General features: G+C 37.5%; 4 protein-coding genes across 6 annotated transcripts; 1 reads left to right on the top strand and 3 right to left on the bottom strand.

The window, feature by feature from the left end:
* Window positions 1–463: 463 nt before the first annotated feature.
* On the bottom strand, window positions 464–8,620 carry LOC119898255 (5-hydroxytryptamine receptor 3C-like). Of its 2 annotated transcripts, XM_038712443.1 has the most exons (9): window positions 7,735–8,620; window positions 7,502–7,556; window positions 7,016–7,179; window positions 6,620–6,664; window positions 6,377–6,483; window positions 4,784–5,716; window positions 2,243–2,453; window positions 1,902–2,111; window positions 464–1,605 (listed from the first exon to the last, which is right to left on the bottom strand). In XM_038712443.1, exons 6-9 carry the CDS (start codon window positions 5,015–5,017, stop codon window positions 1,322–1,324), a joined length of 939 nt encoding a protein of 312 aa, XP_038568371.1. In that variant the 5' UTR covers window positions 5,018–5,716; window positions 6,377–6,483; window positions 6,620–6,664; window positions 7,016–7,179; window positions 7,502–7,556; window positions 7,735–8,620; the 3' UTR covers window positions 464–1,321. The 2 variants fall into 2 exon arrangements, with proteins under 2 accessions (XP_038568371.1, XP_038568372.1); XM_038712444.1 differs by lacking the exon at window positions 7,735–8,620 and having other exon boundaries at window positions 7,016–7,705.
* A 525-nt stretch (window positions 8,621–9,145) lies between these two features.
* LOC119898256 (receptor-transporting protein 2-like) lies at window positions 9,146–10,515 on the bottom strand. The gene is made up of 2 exons (XM_038712445.1): window positions 10,257–10,515; window positions 9,146–9,539 (listed from the first exon to the last, which is right to left on the bottom strand). Exons 1-2 carry the CDS (start codon window positions 10,511–10,513, stop codon window positions 9,209–9,211), a joined length of 588 nt encoding a protein of 195 aa, XP_038568373.1. The 5' UTR covers window positions 10,514–10,515; the 3' UTR covers window positions 9,146–9,208.
* A 549-nt stretch (window positions 10,516–11,064) lies between these two features.
* LOC119898254 (receptor-transporting protein 3-like) lies at window positions 11,065–13,594 on the bottom strand. 2 transcript variants are annotated; one of them, XM_038712442.1, is made up of 3 exons: window positions 13,547–13,594; window positions 12,635–12,809; window positions 11,065–11,685 (listed from the first exon to the last, which is right to left on the bottom strand). In XM_038712442.1, exons 2-3 carry the CDS (start codon window positions 12,781–12,783, stop codon window positions 11,355–11,357), a joined length of 480 nt encoding a protein of 159 aa, XP_038568370.1. In that variant the 5' UTR covers window positions 12,784–12,809; window positions 13,547–13,594; the 3' UTR covers window positions 11,065–11,354. The 2 variants fall into 2 exon arrangements, with proteins under 2 accessions (XP_038568370.1, XP_038568369.1); XM_038712441.1 differs by lacking the exon at window positions 13,547–13,594 and having other exon boundaries at window positions 12,635–12,865.
* Window positions 13,595–15,468: 1,874 nt separating this feature from the next.
* On the top strand, window positions 15,469–17,779 carry LOC119898372 (dynein light chain Tctex-type protein 2B-like). Its single transcript, XM_038712582.1, has 4 exons — window positions 15,469–15,623; window positions 16,035–16,168; window positions 16,737–16,806; window positions 17,683–17,779. The coding sequence occupies exons 1-4, from the start codon at window positions 15,577–15,579 to the stop codon at window positions 17,777–17,779; spliced, it is 348 nt and encodes a 115-aa protein (XP_038568510.1). The 5' UTR covers window positions 15,469–15,576.
* The last annotated feature ends 9 nt before the right edge of the window (window positions 17,780–17,788 follow it).

Below are 17,788 nucleotides of genomic sequence, written 5' to 3'. Positions count from 1 at the left end.
ATCATCCAGACAATAAAAGTGTGTTTTTCATTTAAGACCCAAAAGGACACGTGAGTGTTCAAGGTGTCCAACATTAATGTGATTTTGGGTAGTGCAGATAAGATAAATAAGATTTAAGTAAGTAAGATTTTTGTTTTACAGTACACTGTAAATGTACACGTTGTGATCCATGTTTTCCTTTTCTAAAACAAAATACTTAAGTCTGAACAGCTGACAGGAATGCTGTTTTGGTAAATGATTTCAAATGACCCTCCTGCTTGCCTCCTGGCAAGTTCTGCATATTCAGAACTACATGTACGATGAATCTTCAAGATTAAAAAAACTATTGGGTGTAAAATAGTTTTTTATCATGGAGTTTGCTTATTATGTTATTGCATGTGGGAAGGTATGAAGACATATATTGGGCCAGGCCACTTAATTCATCATGCATCTGAACAGCATTCATTATATTTTAGACGACCGTGTGCTTCCAGCTTTTTGGCACAGAGCCCTGGACTCAACCCATTCCAAAACGTTTAGGATCATTCGAAAGGCTGATTGTGAGCCAGGCCTTATCGCCCAACATCAGTGCCGTAACTTGCTAATCCCTGCAGCAAAGTCTTGTGATTAAATGTCCACATACTTATGGCCATGCTGTAGGCCTATAGCATTTTTATTCTACCAAATTATTTATTCACTAACTAGACAAATGTTTATTGCTTTGATTTTTAAAAACAGTCTTAAGTTTCTTCATAATTTTAGAGATTGGGTTAAAAATTGGGTTATAAATTCAGTAAAGGCATGGCATTTGTTGGGATTTTTGTTAAAATCATAATCATAGCCTACTATCTATAGATCAAATGACAGCTGCTATTTATCTTACAGGATTTATTTCATTGTTATATTCTCTTTTGGGTGAGCCACTGATAGCAGATAACTACATTTTCTAATTATGTTGGCTCTTGACTGTCAACGATAGGATTCAAAACTGACATTAAAATTACAAAATCAATAAAAATAACAATTGGAACATGATTATTATGTTAGAAATGAATGTCAGTCGAAAACTGAAAAGAATTTCTTCAAGTCATTTTATTTGTATAAAATAGTTTCCTCAATCATAACACAAAGGGGTTTAAACTATAGGCAATATAGTAATAATTTAATGTCCAATAGTGATAATATTTCCATTATTATTAACAACTAGGCAATAACTTTGGAGTTTGTATAAATATCTAATCAAATCAAAATAAAAAAATCATGTATTCCAAAAACATTTGAGTCACTCCATACATACATACATACTGCAGAAATTGAGCCCCTTAAAGCATACAGCAGGTAGTTACTGACCATATGAGTTTACCCAGATAATGATGATGGTAATGAAGCTGACTGATATGAAGAGGAGGTAGATGCCGAACAGCAGGCGGTCTATGACGAAACCCACCTGGATCCATTCCTCCGATTTCTGGCTTCCACCCAGATGCTGCTCCACTTGGAGGCGGATGGCCTGGAGGTCCCTGGCCAGGCTCATCAGCTCCTGAAAGGCTTTTCCCTCCACCGCTGGACCTTTCTCCTCGAGAGGCCTCTCATCTGCTTTTTGCTGTGCCAACACAGGTTTCATGTCTAGTTTTAAAGGAAAAATGTTGAATTTTTTTCGTTTAAAGTGGTGTATGTGTGACAACCATCATGTTGATCCATCTGATGTACTTTGTATATTCAGTCATTTTCTAATTAATTTTAACCACCATAAAACTACCTATTAATGGTATACCTCAATCCCTTAGTCTTCTGAGACAGGCAAACAAGACAGCCCAGAATTTGCAGAACAAACGCAGACTTTCTGCACCTCATAATGCACATGACTGCATGAATAGTTTTGCCTTTGTGTGAAACCACATCCCAAGTCTACCTAGTCATACCTAGTGCAGCAGGATTGTGGATGACTGTGTCCTCTAGATCTCTGGGCTTTGGAGGAAGCCGTACCAAGCAGCCAAGGATGTGAAGAACAAACACCCTGACCCAGTGAGGGACGGGAGGGAAGTCAGCAGAGCCGCACAGCAGATTGGTAATGATGATAGTCTCCAGTAGACTTGCCACCATCAGAGCCAGGCAGATAGAGAAGAACACATCTGGCAGAGAGAGCCGAGTGAGATATGTATGTCTAAAGATGCTTCTTAGTAACAACTAGATTAACAGCAGAATAAAAAAAACACATTTAAAAGCAAGCTACAGATATAACAGGTTTCAATAGATAACTGACTTATGAGAGGTATGGTGTTTCCAGTGATAGGCAGCAGGTCGTTCATGATGAGCAGGAAGACTGTGTAGCCCAGGATCAGGGTCATCTTGAAGGAGGATCGGTCCACAGTCTGGGGAGGCAACAGGAAGCTGAAGAGGTCCACTGTGATGAGGAAACAGCTCGGGATCAGGAGATTCACCACATACATGGTGGGCCGGCGCTTCACTCTGATCTGCAGAGGGAATAAAGCAAAACGCCAGGCACCTTTTCTGTTCAGTTTTGAAATTGAAAAACTGTATATTTAAAGGGTAATGATGATTAAACGAACATACAGTGCAATTTTGAGTTAGAGAAATCGTCAGTCATAGTGAAAATGGAAAGACATCAAGTATTTCCCTGTTGTTTTAGCCCTTTCATGCATGAATTATGACAGCCTCTGTCAGGATTTTTTTCCTATGTGTTTTTATTGCTCTTTAGGCATGCAAAATAAAAAACATTTTTTCAAACAAATTTTTCAAGGAGTTTTTTAAATGTCCACTAAGGTGGACAGCATGCGCCTAAGGTTTTAACTGCAGAAATATTTATTTAACAAACCAATGAATAAAATAATATGGTATGCGAAAACTATATTTTTAAGGCTGTTAAACTAATGTGGTTACATATTTTAACATATTCTAATACATTTTAATGCAATGCAAAAACATTGAACCTCACGTCTGACTTCTCAGCCTCTCTTTCTCAGCACCCTCAGCTCCACTATCACTGCTGCTAGCGTTTGGGGTTCCACCTATTTCTGGCAGCCATTCATCATCACTGCCACTAATATTATCCTTACTTGCTGATGGAATTTGCTCCACTATCCTGAATGTCTTTCTATTACTTGCTGCAACACACTACATGTTACTCACATAATGGAACTAATCTGCACAAAATATTGTTTTTGTTACAAAAACTGCAAGTTTTACATTCTAATAACATAAATCCATTGATTTACATCCAAAAAGGTTAGTGCACATAAAGTATTTTCAAGAAATACAGTAATCAGTAATAGTTAATTGTTTTTGAAATATAGCCAGCAATGCATAATGTCCAATTTAGTGGACAGATACTGTATCTGTTTCTGCTAGGGTTTCCCAAAGCAGTTTTTCAGGTGTGCTGTACCAAGTACTTTGTGCAATCTTACACAGGATGGGCAGGTAAATATACGATTTCCACATATTCGGGATGCTCTGAATGAAAAAAATAACTTTTTTACGCAGTGGCTACTTTCCTTCCTGACTCTACATGGCGCAAACCATTAAAACACGCAAAACCCTCATTTAAATACTGCCACCTCCATTGTGATTGCACCTGTTGTCATCTACGCAGTAATTCAGAAACAATAAACAATAACAATAAACAGAAATCCTGGTCATCGGGTCCCAGCAGATGGCAAATCAAATACTGCCATCTGCTGGTTCCCTAGTAAATCACATTAAGCCTGTGGCAAAGAACCTTGTGTTTGGTTTGATAGTAATTTAAATTTCGAGCAGCACACCACAAAGCTTGTTCAATCATGTTTTTATCAACTTAGAGATATAGCAAAAATTCGATCTATGTTAACTTTTAAGGACACCAAGACCATTTTACACGCCTTCATCTCATCATGCCTGGATTATTGCAACAGCCTTTTCACCTGTTTAACCCAAAAATCTATTGATCGACTCCAGACTGTCCAGAACTCAGCTGCCAGGCTTTTAACCAGAACAAAGAAATATGACCACATTACCCTATTTTAGCTTCATTACACTGGCTCCCAGTATGTTTTAGAATTGACTTTAAAATTCTATTGATCACTTTTAAAGCTCTTCATGGCCTCTCGCCTTGTTATATTTCTGACCTTTTAGTCCCATACGCACCAGCACGTACCTTGAGATCCTCGGGCAGAGGTCTGTTGTCTGTTCCAGAGTCTTGACTGAAAACTAAAGGGGACAGAGCGTTTGCTGTCAGGGCCCCGAGGCTCTGGAACAGCCTGCCCGAGGAAATCAGGTCAGCTGAGTCAGTGAACTCTTTTAAGTCCCTTCATAAAACATACTTTTATAGGAGAGCCTTTCCCAATCTTATTTGACTTTATTTTATCCCTTTTATTTTATTCTATTTTACTAATTTTATATTTATCTTAAACGTGTATTTTAGTCTTTTCTTTTCTCTTATCTTGTATTGTTTTTGTATTATTGTTTTTTGGGTATTATTGCCTTTCCACTTGTTAAAGCACTTTGTAACTTGTTTTTCAAAAGTGCTCTACAAATAAAGATTATTATTATTATTATTATTATTATTATTATTATTATTAATTCTTAGTTAAGGTTACAATAGGTAACTACAATAACACATGCAATATTTTGGAACATATACGCACTTTGTACTCTTTATTCAGGGTGTTAGTAAATTCGGCCCATAGTATCTTCACTGTACTGCAACTTCACAATATAGGTTTGCTTGCTTTTAACCCAGTTATCCACTCTTTCAATCTAATCGTGAAATGCAGCTTACTGTCAATTTAAGACATTATAATCAACTTACATGAAATGCAAGCTCATCAATGTATTGACTTTCATCAAGTCCTGGGTCGTCCTTGTGGGAGGTGATATCCAGCAGCTCCCACTCCCCCATGGTGGTCATCACCATCTTGGAGTTTTCAGTGATGTTTTCTGCAGACGTGCCCAGTAAAATCTTTACGTCCATCGCTGGGGAGAGATTAACAATGAAATCTACCATCCGGTAATTGTCAAGGCAGATAAACACACATATCCACATTAGAGAGATGTAGGAATTAATTATTTATTATTATATTCATGAAATTTGCATAGATTATATATATATATTTTATTCATGTTTGTTGTTCCAAACTCCTGACAAAAAGGGTAAAAATGTTGAAAAAAAGCTAGAAATAGTGGACCCCTCTGAAACTCTCTGTGATTGTGCATAGACTACAGGTGAATCAATTTGCAATGACTGAACTGAAATTGGCTCATAATGCAACAGATGTTGTCATGGTGCATTAACAATAAAACCTTTGTCCAGAGACACAGTGAACCTAAGGTATCACACGTCACATGGTGTTTTTGTTATAGTTTAACTTTGGCTTGCACACAAACGTTTATTAAATACATGATTATTTGTCTGTTTCCTTTTTCCTTTGGTAAGTGGCCGTGGTACAAAATAAGCACAAAAAAGGCACTCTCATGCATTATTTTTACAGAAGGGACAAAGCTTACTTACTGCCTCTTTACGGTCACATTTCCAATTCTTTTGACCAAAACTGACATTGTGTGAAGTGCCTTACCAAAGTGCAGGTAGGAGTTGAAAGTCAAAGTGCAGTTTTGTATGTCGAAGGGGAAGGTGTAGATATCGAGGTTACAGGAGCTGACAACTTTGACTGGAAGAGCATCGTTTATCATACCATTGCTATTCACGTACAAATACGGGACAAAGGGAGCGGTGTTTTCATCCATACTGCAAGACAGGAACCAGCAGAGGAGTTATGAGTGAAAAGTTTGCAATATGAGAGCATGGTCCTATTTCTAAATTATAGCATAAAGCAGAGGAAACAAGAAGTTCTGGCTTCACATTTTTGGCCTTTGCCCAGACTGGGTATCTGTTCTTCCCATCAAAGCCAATCATTTCAAATAATTTCACGATATACAGCAGCGCTAACTAGTCAGTAAGTTGTACAAAGCACAGTCATGTTAGGTTCAGCTGCTATGTGATACTTTACATTGAATTTATCACAGAGACAATAGAGTCAAAGGACCTAGCAGTGGAGAGCCCTGCTTTCTGTGGTGCTTTGGAGAGACGCAGTTTGCATTTCAGAATTTAGATGTGTCACTTTTTGCTGCTGCCCGAAATACTCACTAGACCACCAAATATGTATTAATCTGCTGCTGAAAAGAGTCACACACAATTTATTCCTGTTTGAGTGAAGTTTGGTATGAGCTTTGAGATACGGACTAACACATCATTGGTTTTGGTCTTTTCATGGGACTTGTTGACAGTAATAAAAATGTTGTGTAATACCAGCCTTATCCTTAACAAATAAGTATTGTAAGAGTGTGTTGTATGTACTGTAAATACAGTGCCTGGTTTTATATAGAGTATATATAGTATGGAACTCACAATTCATTGATTACAACATCTGGAATCCAAAACTTTTGTCTGGGAAGAGATATCCTGCTGGTTCCGCAGGTGATTGGGTCCCAACTGATAAACTCGTTTATCCACCACTGAAACAACAAAACTGGCATCAGCACGCAGAGCAGGTATACCATAAGTAACAATCACATAATTCACAAAAAATAATCCCACAGTTGTCTTTACACTACTGACTGCGAAATTAGAATGGAGGTTTACACTACTCACATAATTAAGCCAAATGTAAGTGATCAAGAGTTGAGCCTTTTCATCCTGAAAGACAAGATACTTTAACCTAATGTGTTTTTTGGGGGACAGCACGAATCCTTAAGGAAGTCTCAGTGGAGCACAGCAACACAAAGACGTTGTTTAATGGAGGAAACATTTGGTTAAAGACAGGAGAATGATATGTGTCAGTTTTCTTGTGACTCTTTATTGTTTATCAATATTAAATGTATTATACTAAATTATACATTTATAAAGCTCCTCCTTGTATATAAATGACTTATTAGTGATTTGCCAAATTTACTATACATCAGAGGAATTTCATTCTAAGAGAAGTGCCAAATGCTAAATAAAGGGTACAATGCATATACACACTCAGTCCACTCATCTGCAACATACCACTCCTAGTATCCCATACATGATGAAGTCTGTAAAGATGTTGGTGCAGGTTGTCATGTTCATGACAGGTCGTATATCGCTCAGGTTAAAGACTGGATTTAGAGCATTCAGCAGGGCGGGTTGGTTTGGCTGAGAGCAGTTCATCTGAATAGCACTCCACACACCTGATGAGGAGATTTGTCATAAGTCCAGTCATAAACATGATTTGGCTCCTGTGATTTTCAACAAAACAGAAGACCTGCAACTTACAAAGTGCTCAGCTTTAGTTTGCCAGTAAGCACTGGGATTTTGATTGACTTACAGTCTTCCAGTATTTGGCTTGACAATATGGCACATACAATATATATAGTTCAGCTGTTCATGCAGTATACATTGTTCTGTGCTTTCATGATTCGTTACTGGTGCTACCTTGTTGGTTATGTTTCTGAGAATAACTTTTGATGTGAGGAAGACCTCATGCCTAAAAGTCCTTACCCAAAAGCTTACCTGGTATGAGAATGACAAACATGACCAGAGTGGGCCTGACTGATGGAGGGAGACACTAAAATAGAACAACAATTGTTTCAATTTAAGCACCTAAAATATTAAAACCATTTACGTATTTAGGTATTCACTATTAAAGAAAAGGTTATCAGTTACAGAGACAGTCTATTAGAACTGATGCTGTGTTTAGTCTTAGAAATAACATACAGAATGTGCAGCAGGAGAAGTTACTTTACCTTCAGTATAATGTCCTTGGATTTCATGATGTCAAGATTTAGTCTTTATCTTTCTACAGCTGTCAAATGAAAGCAGTTCTTCAGTATAGCACAGAACACACAGAATAATCCTCACACTGCTTTATGAGAACATTTACTTTTATTTGTCTATTGTATCAGTCATCTAAAATGTAGACAGTCTATTTAGATTCTAATAAGTCTGCTGATCTTATCCATAAATAACCATTGCCAGACAACAAAGACAGACTCACCACTTACCTGGCAAACCAACTCTTGCTAGACTAAATTCAGCCTTAGTGAACAAGATATACATAGCGCCACTGTAAACCAAGCGTGATGTGGACAAAGTCCTGGCAAATGATGTGGGAAATGGAAAACTCTGCAAGGCGGCTACTTTTCCTGCAAGTGGTTTCATACAAAATACAGATAACCCACAGTTAATGGGTTGTATCGAAGTGTGTGACTTGTAGATGGTGACAAATGACCACAGCGGCATCAGTGTCACACCTGCCAACTGTACGCAAATAAGCAGTGGGTGGCCTGAAACATATGTTCTCTGGCCTCACCTCAAGCTTTCTGTCAGCCAACCCTTTTTTTGTTTTATATTAATGTTGTCCATCAAAAAATTAAACAGGCTGCACAACTCTGCTCCAATACACAATGCTTTAATCCCCATACCTCCTGCCAGTATACCTTTTTTGAGACAGTGTGACACTTGTTCTTTGTTGTTTCAAATTGTTGTTTATCTCTTAATTCAAACAAATTGCTGAACACTGTCATAAACATGTAGTGCATCACTTTCTGTGTACCATGGACTAAAATTCAGACCAGACCAGTTGCCTTAGTGACTTTTTTATACGGGCTTCAAGTGTCAGTATTCTTTGACAGGCCTTCATTCTCTCATTTAGTTCCATATTTACATATTAAATAATAATAAATACATTTGACCAATTTATTTGAAAACACAAATTACCCATACTACAAATCACAAATACATTTAGTTTGCTGCTCGTGCAAGCTTTATTTATCCATTACATTTCTGTTTGATAGAAGGCATGTTTAATGCTTTCGAGATAAAGAGTTAATATGTTAAAGAAACTGACTGCCAACAAGCAAAAACATGAAAGCATACATGTACTTGATTGTTGTATAGAGGAAAAAATATTTAGAGGAAGCAAGAAAATGAAGCTGAATGACATGGGGAAGCGTCTTATTCTGCCAGTTGATGCTAGTATGAGCTCAGGCAGTAAATATCCATCCATCTATCCATCGTCAACCGCTTATCCTGTGTACAGGGTCGCGGGGGGCTGGAGTCTATCCCAGCTGACATCGGACGAAAGGCGGGGTACAACCTGGACAGGTCGCCAGTGCAGTAAACATTATTAAAACTAAAAAAAATCTTCAAAACAGCTTGAGACAAATATGATTTATTTGTTTTTAATGAAAGAAAGGCTGACTTGAAAGCAACACAAGCTTAACTCCTTGTACAGATGCCTTGAATGCAGGCCTCACAATGAGCAGGCTCATGGGGACTTTTGACATCCTGGCTTATAAAAGGCCTGTTCCCTCTGCCCAGGTCTTCATGGTAGCATTTCATTCTTATCTTCTCCACCAGATTCTCCAGGAGGATATCGATGTTCTCTGTGGAGATGCTGGGCGTCTCCATTGGAGCTTTGTCGCACTTCTTGCAGTTCTGACGGAAGCGCCTCACCTTGACAACGCCCTGCCTGTCTACCAGGCGCATGTGGAAGACCACCATCACCTTGTTAGAAGGCCAGCCTCTTTTACACCAGCTGCAGTCAAACCTTGAAAATGAAAGCTGAAGGTAAAGAAAGTCTAAACTGGCTCTTAATTAATGCCAACCAAAGTTACGATGGAAACTCAAGTTTTAGCTATAGACAAAGTTCTTGGAAGCAGCGACAATCTGGTAGAAGACATTATGTGATTGAGTTTACATGTCTTTTGGCTGACCCAAGTGATTGACTCTCTAGCTAAATAACATGGTGAGATACAAATGCATAAGGTAAATAGGAGGAGACAGAGCAATGTGAAGTCACCTTCCTCCTGATTACATTATGAAACCAGAACTCTTTCTCTGCCATTTAAGTGTTGCCAACCTAAAACCTATAGCTTAGCCAATGAGATTATTTCTTCTTTCAAGATAACTCTTAACTCCCAAATAACACAGCTTTTGTCACACTGTAGATGGCATTAATTTCCATTAACTTGACTCTTATCCTAATCTTAATCAGTAAACAAGTCTTTACCCTAAACTGGAATGGTTTACCTTGACGGGGCCAGTTTTTGTCCCCAAATCAGACGTGAGTCACCACAGTCTGACTATGTGAACAGATTTTTTTCCATTCAACTTAAGTGGTGCAAATACACATAGTACACACACACACAAACCTTAATAAACCTATAGTGCACCCACTATACCATAATTTATACTAACCTGACATATACAATACTGTAAATACACACACCAACCATTGTGATTAACAATAGTCCAGCATACTCACCATGCACCTGTGTTCCTGATGTACTCCTCCCATCCCAGGTTTGGGCTGTTAGGCACAATACTTTCATCAAACTGCAGATGCCAGGAATCTCCTTGTTTAAGAATATTTGCTTTCATCTGGAAGATACTTGTCCACTCGGGTTGTGCCATCATCAGTGTCCGTGGTGCCCAAAGAGGATACAAAACAGGGCTGAAGGAGGGATGCAACTCACACAGCTGATCTGTACAGTACACAAACAACTTGTCAAAATGACTCATCCCTAGGCTGAGAGACTTTGACTGTGAACATACCAAAAGAGAGTTTCAGGAAAATGAAACCTAAAAGCTGAAAATTGGTTTCCTTAAGTTTCGGGTCTAGTTTAGTACTATGAATGGAGTGAGGAACGCACGTTTGTTTCACTATGACAGATGTTAAGCATATAAAAACATTACTCACTGTGACTGACAGTGCAGTTCTTGTATGTATTTCCAACAAACCGCTCATAATCGCTGCTGTCAGAAATGTAGTGCATCACTTTCTGTGTGCCATAGACTCTTTAGCACCCAGCTGACACCATTAATAAGAAAGTTAAAACCTACTGTAATAAAAATTTCCATTTTTTGATATTCTCACCTGCACATGTCCAAGTATTCTACTGTTAAAGGAGTCACCAGTTGCCTTAGTGACTCCTTTATACATGCTTTAAGTGTCAGCATTCACGGACAGGCCTTCATTCTCTCATTTAGTGCCTTATTTAAACATTTCACATATTCACAGAATTTATTTGAAAACAGAAAATACCCACAAAACAAATCACAAAGACATTTAGTTTACTGATTGTATAAGCTTTATTTATCAATTACAGTTCTGTTTCAAGGCTTGCTTAATGGTTTTGAGCAACAAGCAAATGTGTTACAGAAAACTGAGCACCAACAAGAATACATATAATAACTTACAACAATTGATGCTTTTCTCATAGGAGTTTAGGCATAAAACATCATTAAAACTCTTAATAAAATAAAATAAAAACTTCAGGAATAAATACAAGACCGTCTGAGGCAACTATGACATACGTTTTTAAATTAATAGATGGCTTTAATTAATAGAAGCAACACAAGCTCAACTCCTCGTACAGATGCCTTGAATGCAGGCCTCACAATGAGCAGGCTCATGGGGACTTTTGACATCCAGGCTTATATTAGGCCTGTTCCTTCTGCCCAGGTTTTCATGGTAGCATTTCATTCTTATCTTCTCCACCAGATTTTCCAGTAGGATGTCAATGTTCTCGGAGCTGATGCTAGGCGTCTCCATTGGAGCTTTGTCGCACATCTTGCAGTTCTGACGGAAGCACCTCACCTTGACAAAGCCAATGCCGCCTGTCAAGCACATGTGGAAGACCACCATCACCCGGTTAGAAGGCCAGCCCCTTCCACACTTGGTGCATTTGAACCTTTAAAATGAAAGAAGACGCAAGTTAAAGAAAGTATTGCAACAACCAACCAAAGTTACGATGGAAAGTCAAGTTTTAGCTATAGACACAATACTTGGAAGCAGCGATAATCTGGAAGAAGAAATTATATTGGGTTAAAAAGTACTGACTCTTTGGCTAATTAATGTTGTTTGTAAAGACTGAAGTCAGTGCAAAAAGTAAATGTGAGGAGATATAGCCATTTGACGTCACCTCTTTCCTGCTTACTAGTGATGAGCAGATGAAGCCATAAGAAGCTTTAGGTCTCTCTTTCTATTTGTGCCAAAAGAAAAACAACTATTCAAAACTTTGGGGCTTCAAATGCAACACAGTGACACCTGGTGGTTTGCAAAACTTATAGCAGCCCTTCTAGATCAAGGCCAAAGCACACAACACCTCTCTGATTTTAACTGCTTTAGTCTCATGTGTGCAATAAAAAGCCAAGAAGCCTGCATGTTATTATTAAATCTATGACTTTTTGTTTAGAATTGCTGCATTAAATGCATATATTGTGTGATATGTTACAGTAAAATAATTAATACAAGCATTGTCCATAAAGCCTAAATATAAAATATTTTACATGGTAATGTACCTTATTGGTGTAGTTTGTGCAAACTTAATTTGTGTCACATGCCATTTGTGTCACAATGTTATGTGATTGGAAATTGATATTCATTAAATTAGCCTATTACTTTTATTACATTATTACTTAGGCATGAGCTGGAGATGTTCTCAAATTAATTACTATGTACCTCCCTTTCTAATCGCCATATTTTTGATTTATCTATCTTCTTATCCCAGTAATGTACCTATCACATTTCATCAGTTTAGCTGCAAAACTTTCAAAACTGATCATTTATATTAACCTAACATATAGAATAATATATGTACACACTAACAGAAGTAATTAACAGTAGTCCAGCACACTGACCTTGCACATGTGTTCCTGATGTACTGCTTCCAGCCCATGTTTGGGCAATCAGGCACAAGATTTTCATCAAACCCCAGACACCAGAAGTCCTCTTGTTTAAGTTTCTTTGCTTTAATCTTGAAGATACTTGTCCATTCCTGTAGTGCCATGCTGTTAGTGTCAGTGGTGTCAGGTCCTGAAGAGGAGACAAAACTCTAACAGCTGATCTGTACAATACACAAACAAGGTGTGCAAATGACTCATCACTTTGACTGTAATACAGAGTTTGGGGAAAGTGAAACTTAAGTGTGGAAACCTTCTAGTCGAGTTTTACACATACACTGTATATAAAATGGTTTTACTATATAAATTAAATTTTAAATTCAAGTTTGATTTGCTAAGGAAGATGTTGATCATATAAAAAGCATTAGTCACTTGACTGTCTACTTGAATGAAGAGAAGGGAATGCCCATGAAATGAAAATATAACTGCTTTGCTTGTGTTTGGATAGTTAAGGTGCCCTAGGACGCTTATCTCTGACTGATCTCTGACTATCATTAATTTACTAATATATATACACATAAGAAATGTGCTTAGTGTGGATTGACTGAAATATATAGTAACTACTAAAAGAATGCAAGAGAAATGAAACTGAAACTGTTTTCCAGATTACGCAACACTGCCACCTGCAGTTATGCTGCATCACTTCTCTGTTTTACAGGCAATGAAAACATATACTAATATTTTCCATCCATCCATCCATTGTCAACCGCTTATCCTGCGTACAGGGTCGCAGAATAACTTCTATATTTTTATTCAAATAGAAGGCACTTTCAGAATATGTATAAAAACAATTTGCAGAGGATGGCCTGTAATTGAGCTACTGTCATTATCATTGCCATATACAGAAACAGATATACAGTAGCTCCTCACAATGAATGCCACCTTCTCCTGTGCATGGTTCCACTTCAACTTTCACTTCAAGGCCAGCTTTAACTTCTTTTCTGTCTGAGAAATAAATCAATTGAAAAAAGAGATTAAAAAGTGTTTATTAGATTTGATTGTGCAATGAAACATTCTTATATGATGCTTTACAGATTAACCTGAGTCCCACTCAGCTATCAAGAGTAAATGATGCTTAACATTAAATAATGAACTCATAAACCTTTAATCTCCTTTGGTGAACTACGCATGTAGACACTTTTTTATCAGCATCTCATTGTAACAAACCATTAAGGTCTAATGCTTTGCTAACTTAATTTGCAGGTTTAATTTTAGAAGATAGGGTAATTCAATTACTGTAATTTGCCATTCATACCTCATCAGGGCCTGTGTGATGAACAATACTGATTGTAATGAATTACACCATGTTCAACCGTTAGCCTCATTATTATCTGATATGAAAGGCTTACCTCTCCCCTCCTGTTGGCCTGCAGTCCTCTAAATAATGAGAAATTAAACTGAGTACACAGTGTTTACCCTTCTGGCTTTTTGACACAAGCACAATTGATCTGGAATGCATACTGAGTAACTTCAATGATTCTAATATATCATCATGTAGCCTACATTTGAAACAGAATCACTGCAGATGCAGACAATATGCAGAAAGTTCAAATTGGCCAATATGTGATATTTGATACTTAAAATGGACTGGATACTTTGATTTTATTTGGTACAGTGTAGTGTGGAAAATCTCTTCCATTTTCCTCCTACTTACGTGTGATTTAAATCCAATCTTCCTATCTTAACAGCAAGCAAAGATGGGAGATTTACACGGAGAGAATGTGCCAGGACTATCCCTGCTGCTATCAAAGTTAGAGACTAATCTTTAAAGACAGAAAATAAAATCTATGAAATCATAGCAATGTTGTGCCTCTTTTTTCAGGCAAGTGAAGCCAATTCACCTGAAGCCTGACCTGGCTGCAGTTGAAGAGGCCTTGAAAGCAGAGGAGTTCTGAAATCATGATGAAGACAGCAGTGAATTGGATCTGCTGTGTTATATCATTGGATACTGGACTAAGGCTAGCCGTAAACCTAATACCAATCCATGTGGGAGTAAAGGGAATGGAAGGGAATGGGGTAATATGAAAAAAAAAGGTCAAGGTTACAGTGACATTTTAGTAGCAAATGACATCAAAGGCTTTCCTTGTCAGAAAAAGAAACCTTGTGAATAAAGAGACGAAGTAGGGATTTTTGTTCCTCTCAAAAATCAGGGATAAGGACAGAAATACAAATTCAGTAGCAGGAGACATAAGCAATTTGGTTGAGGTAGTAGGTTTTAGGCAACATCTCTGTCAAGCTTATATATGAGAAATATCTTGGAGAAACTGAGAGGTCCTTGAGTTGTTGTACAAGACTCCTTGTATGACTGTAGCTGTGTCTTTATTTACATTTTTCTCTGTATGACAAAATAATCTTCAAGTTCTACTTACTGGCCTTTTATGGAGCTGCCAATGGCATCTTCCCATTTGCCTTTCACACTGACTAAAATTATATGGTAAGAGCACTGAGAAAACTTCACCACGCACAAATTATTAAATATTCTGGAGGAGGAAATGTTACCGAATGAAACATGAAGCATGAAAGTTCATTTTTGATCTTAGAAGTAGTAGTTTGACTTTCAACAGAAGCTCAGTCTTTTTGAACAGAAGGAAAAATAGCACAGAAATAAAAGGCAATTTGATCAAATAAAAAAACTTTCTTTTCAAGATCTTTACAAAACTCTGGAATAGATACACTTAAAATAAATACCCCACTAATCACTGGTTTAGAGTACACCATTGAACAGTCCAGTACGAACGTCTTTACCGTACTCTTATTTTGAAACAGGAAACTATGAAAACTAGGAACGTCGCTATGGTAACGGATACAAATCTGCTAAGATTAGCTTGTTAGCAACCGTCTTCCTTCTTCGTGTCCTCTCTGTTGTTGTAGCGAGCATTCAGTTATATTATTGACATGCGATGGAGGGGTCAGACACATACCTCATACGACCTAATCACCAGCACAAGTGAGTTGGTTAGAGTGGTTTAATATCATTTCTAGCAGGTGAAGTTAGCTTTTAGCCTTTTAGCTTTTGTTGCTAACAATATGTTTATATGTTAGCAAAGCAACGACTGGCGTTGGTCTGGGGTTTTGTTTTCAAACAGCACTGGCGTCAGTACTGTAGCGTTAGTTAGTAGGCTTATGGACTGTCAGTTAACCTAACGATAGCTGTAAGGACAATGTGAGGAAAAGTGTGAAACATATCTCCAGTCAAATGCCAAATGTAGGTGGATTAATATAATAATAACATAATTTTTTAAAACAATTTCTGTAACTTTATGATCCCTAATGAGAGAGGCCGATGAGTTGACAGAGCAGGCTCTGTGACTGATTCAAGTAAAATTTCTGACTTTTTGCTCACTGTAAAATCTTCCAGGTTTAAGCCAGCCGTCGTGAAGGAGTGTATTCGGGAAACTGTTAGGGAGCAACTGTCTGGAATGCGGTATGACCCGGAGCAAGTCCCAGAGCTGTCCCGTTCACTGGCGGACTGCATTAAGGGCAAAGTGAAGAGTGAGTGATGCTTCTCCCTCTCTTGTGTTATAACTCAGAAGGACACGGAATCCAAGTACTGTTGTATATTTAAAGTGTAGTTCAAAACAATTACTCAAATATAAGTGAAAATGGTTACCCGAAGTGATTTAATATTCACAATACATATTCAGTGAAATGGCGATATGATCGTTATTTGAACGTGTCTTTTTGGGTTAAACAAAATCGCCTTGGAAATTATCCTCAAGGCAAAAGACTGAAGGGATCCTACCAGTTATGAAACAAACTGCTGCTTTTTATTAATGGGGCCTGGAAGTGCAGAAGCAGGATGAATCCCTTGGGGAGGGAAACAAGTACAATGTGAAGTTAATGAAACATGTAGCCAGAAGAATGAAGCTAAATAAAAGGGTATAAAGTAATTTTTTTTTTTACAGTATAGTCACCAGTATTCATCCTTCTAGTAAAATGTTTTAAATGAGTAGTAGTAGTAAATGCTACACTGTGAATTTAGCATATTGATACACCATACCTGTATTGTTCCTGCACCATGTTCGCAGCACTATAACAGATAATTTCTCTTCCTCAACAGATGCAGGGTTTGACAGATATAAGATTGTTGTGCAGGTGGTCATTGGGGAACAACGAGGACAAGGAGTCAAGTGAGTTATTATTTGGTATTGAAAAAAATAGCTGTTACAATTTGTACACTACTATATTTTAGTGGTATTCTATTGTCTGAGTAAAGCAGGTGTAAAATATGTTGTGCACTGCTGACAGTTTTATAGGGAACAGGGGCAGCCAGAGATTATATAAGTTTGACCCTTTTTACCATAATAAAAGCAAGTTAGAGGATGTGTGTGTGTATTGTGCAGTTAATGGATTCCCAAGTGGCAGTATTACTGTAATACAATTTTTCTGCCCTCACCACTGTCCTGTAGTGGCATTTTGCTTGAATTTACACTTCTTTACAGTATTTTTTACAGCACTAATATTGTCAACTGTGACACAAAAAGTTTTACTCCAATGTATTTAAAAGTATTAAGAAGACATTTAAGAATTCCAGGAAAGATTTCCAATCAATCACTGCTGACAGCATTATTTAACTAACATTTCCTGAGTTGAATCCTTCTTTTTACTGTGTGATTATGGTTTCAAAATAGCAATATACTCAACCATTTCAGTAGTAGTAGCCAGTAGCTGATATGGACTCAGCTCTGCTCTACACATATACATCAACTTAAAATCAATCCCACAATGTTTATTGACAGTGTCAGGTAGGTATTGACTCACTAATTTTTATGGCTGTAGTTTTATATTGAAAAGTGTTTCTAATATTCTGCCTATATCATGTACGTAAATGGAGCTGGACAAAATATCTCAAATACCACAGAGTAGAATGTTCTCTCTGACTTATTGTCAACAAAATGTTATAATGGTAATATCATAGTGCAGGGCACTTCCTTTTGATTACATTGCGTTGTAGTTTTTCTGAAAGTAGTTCAGAGCTTCAAACATGAATTTTCTCATGTTTTCAGGATGTCTTCAAGGTGTTTGTGGGATTCTGACACAGACAACTATGCAGAAGATGTTTTCATGAATGTAGGTGCCTTTGTTTTGTTCAGTCAGATGTAAGGGGGAAAA

This window comes from Micropterus salmoides, unplaced genomic scaffold, assembly GCF_014851395.1.
Source record: "Micropterus salmoides isolate LMB-PRFRI ecotype aquatic unplaced genomic scaffold, ASM1485139v1 Ms_hic_scaffold_11, whole genome shotgun sequence".
Taxonomy (NCBI): Eukaryota; Metazoa; Chordata; class Actinopteri; order Centrarchiformes; family Centrarchidae; genus Micropterus; species Micropterus salmoides.
The sequence above is the reverse complement of the archived record's forward strand: the minus strand, read 5'-3'. Positions and strand labels throughout refer to the sequence as shown.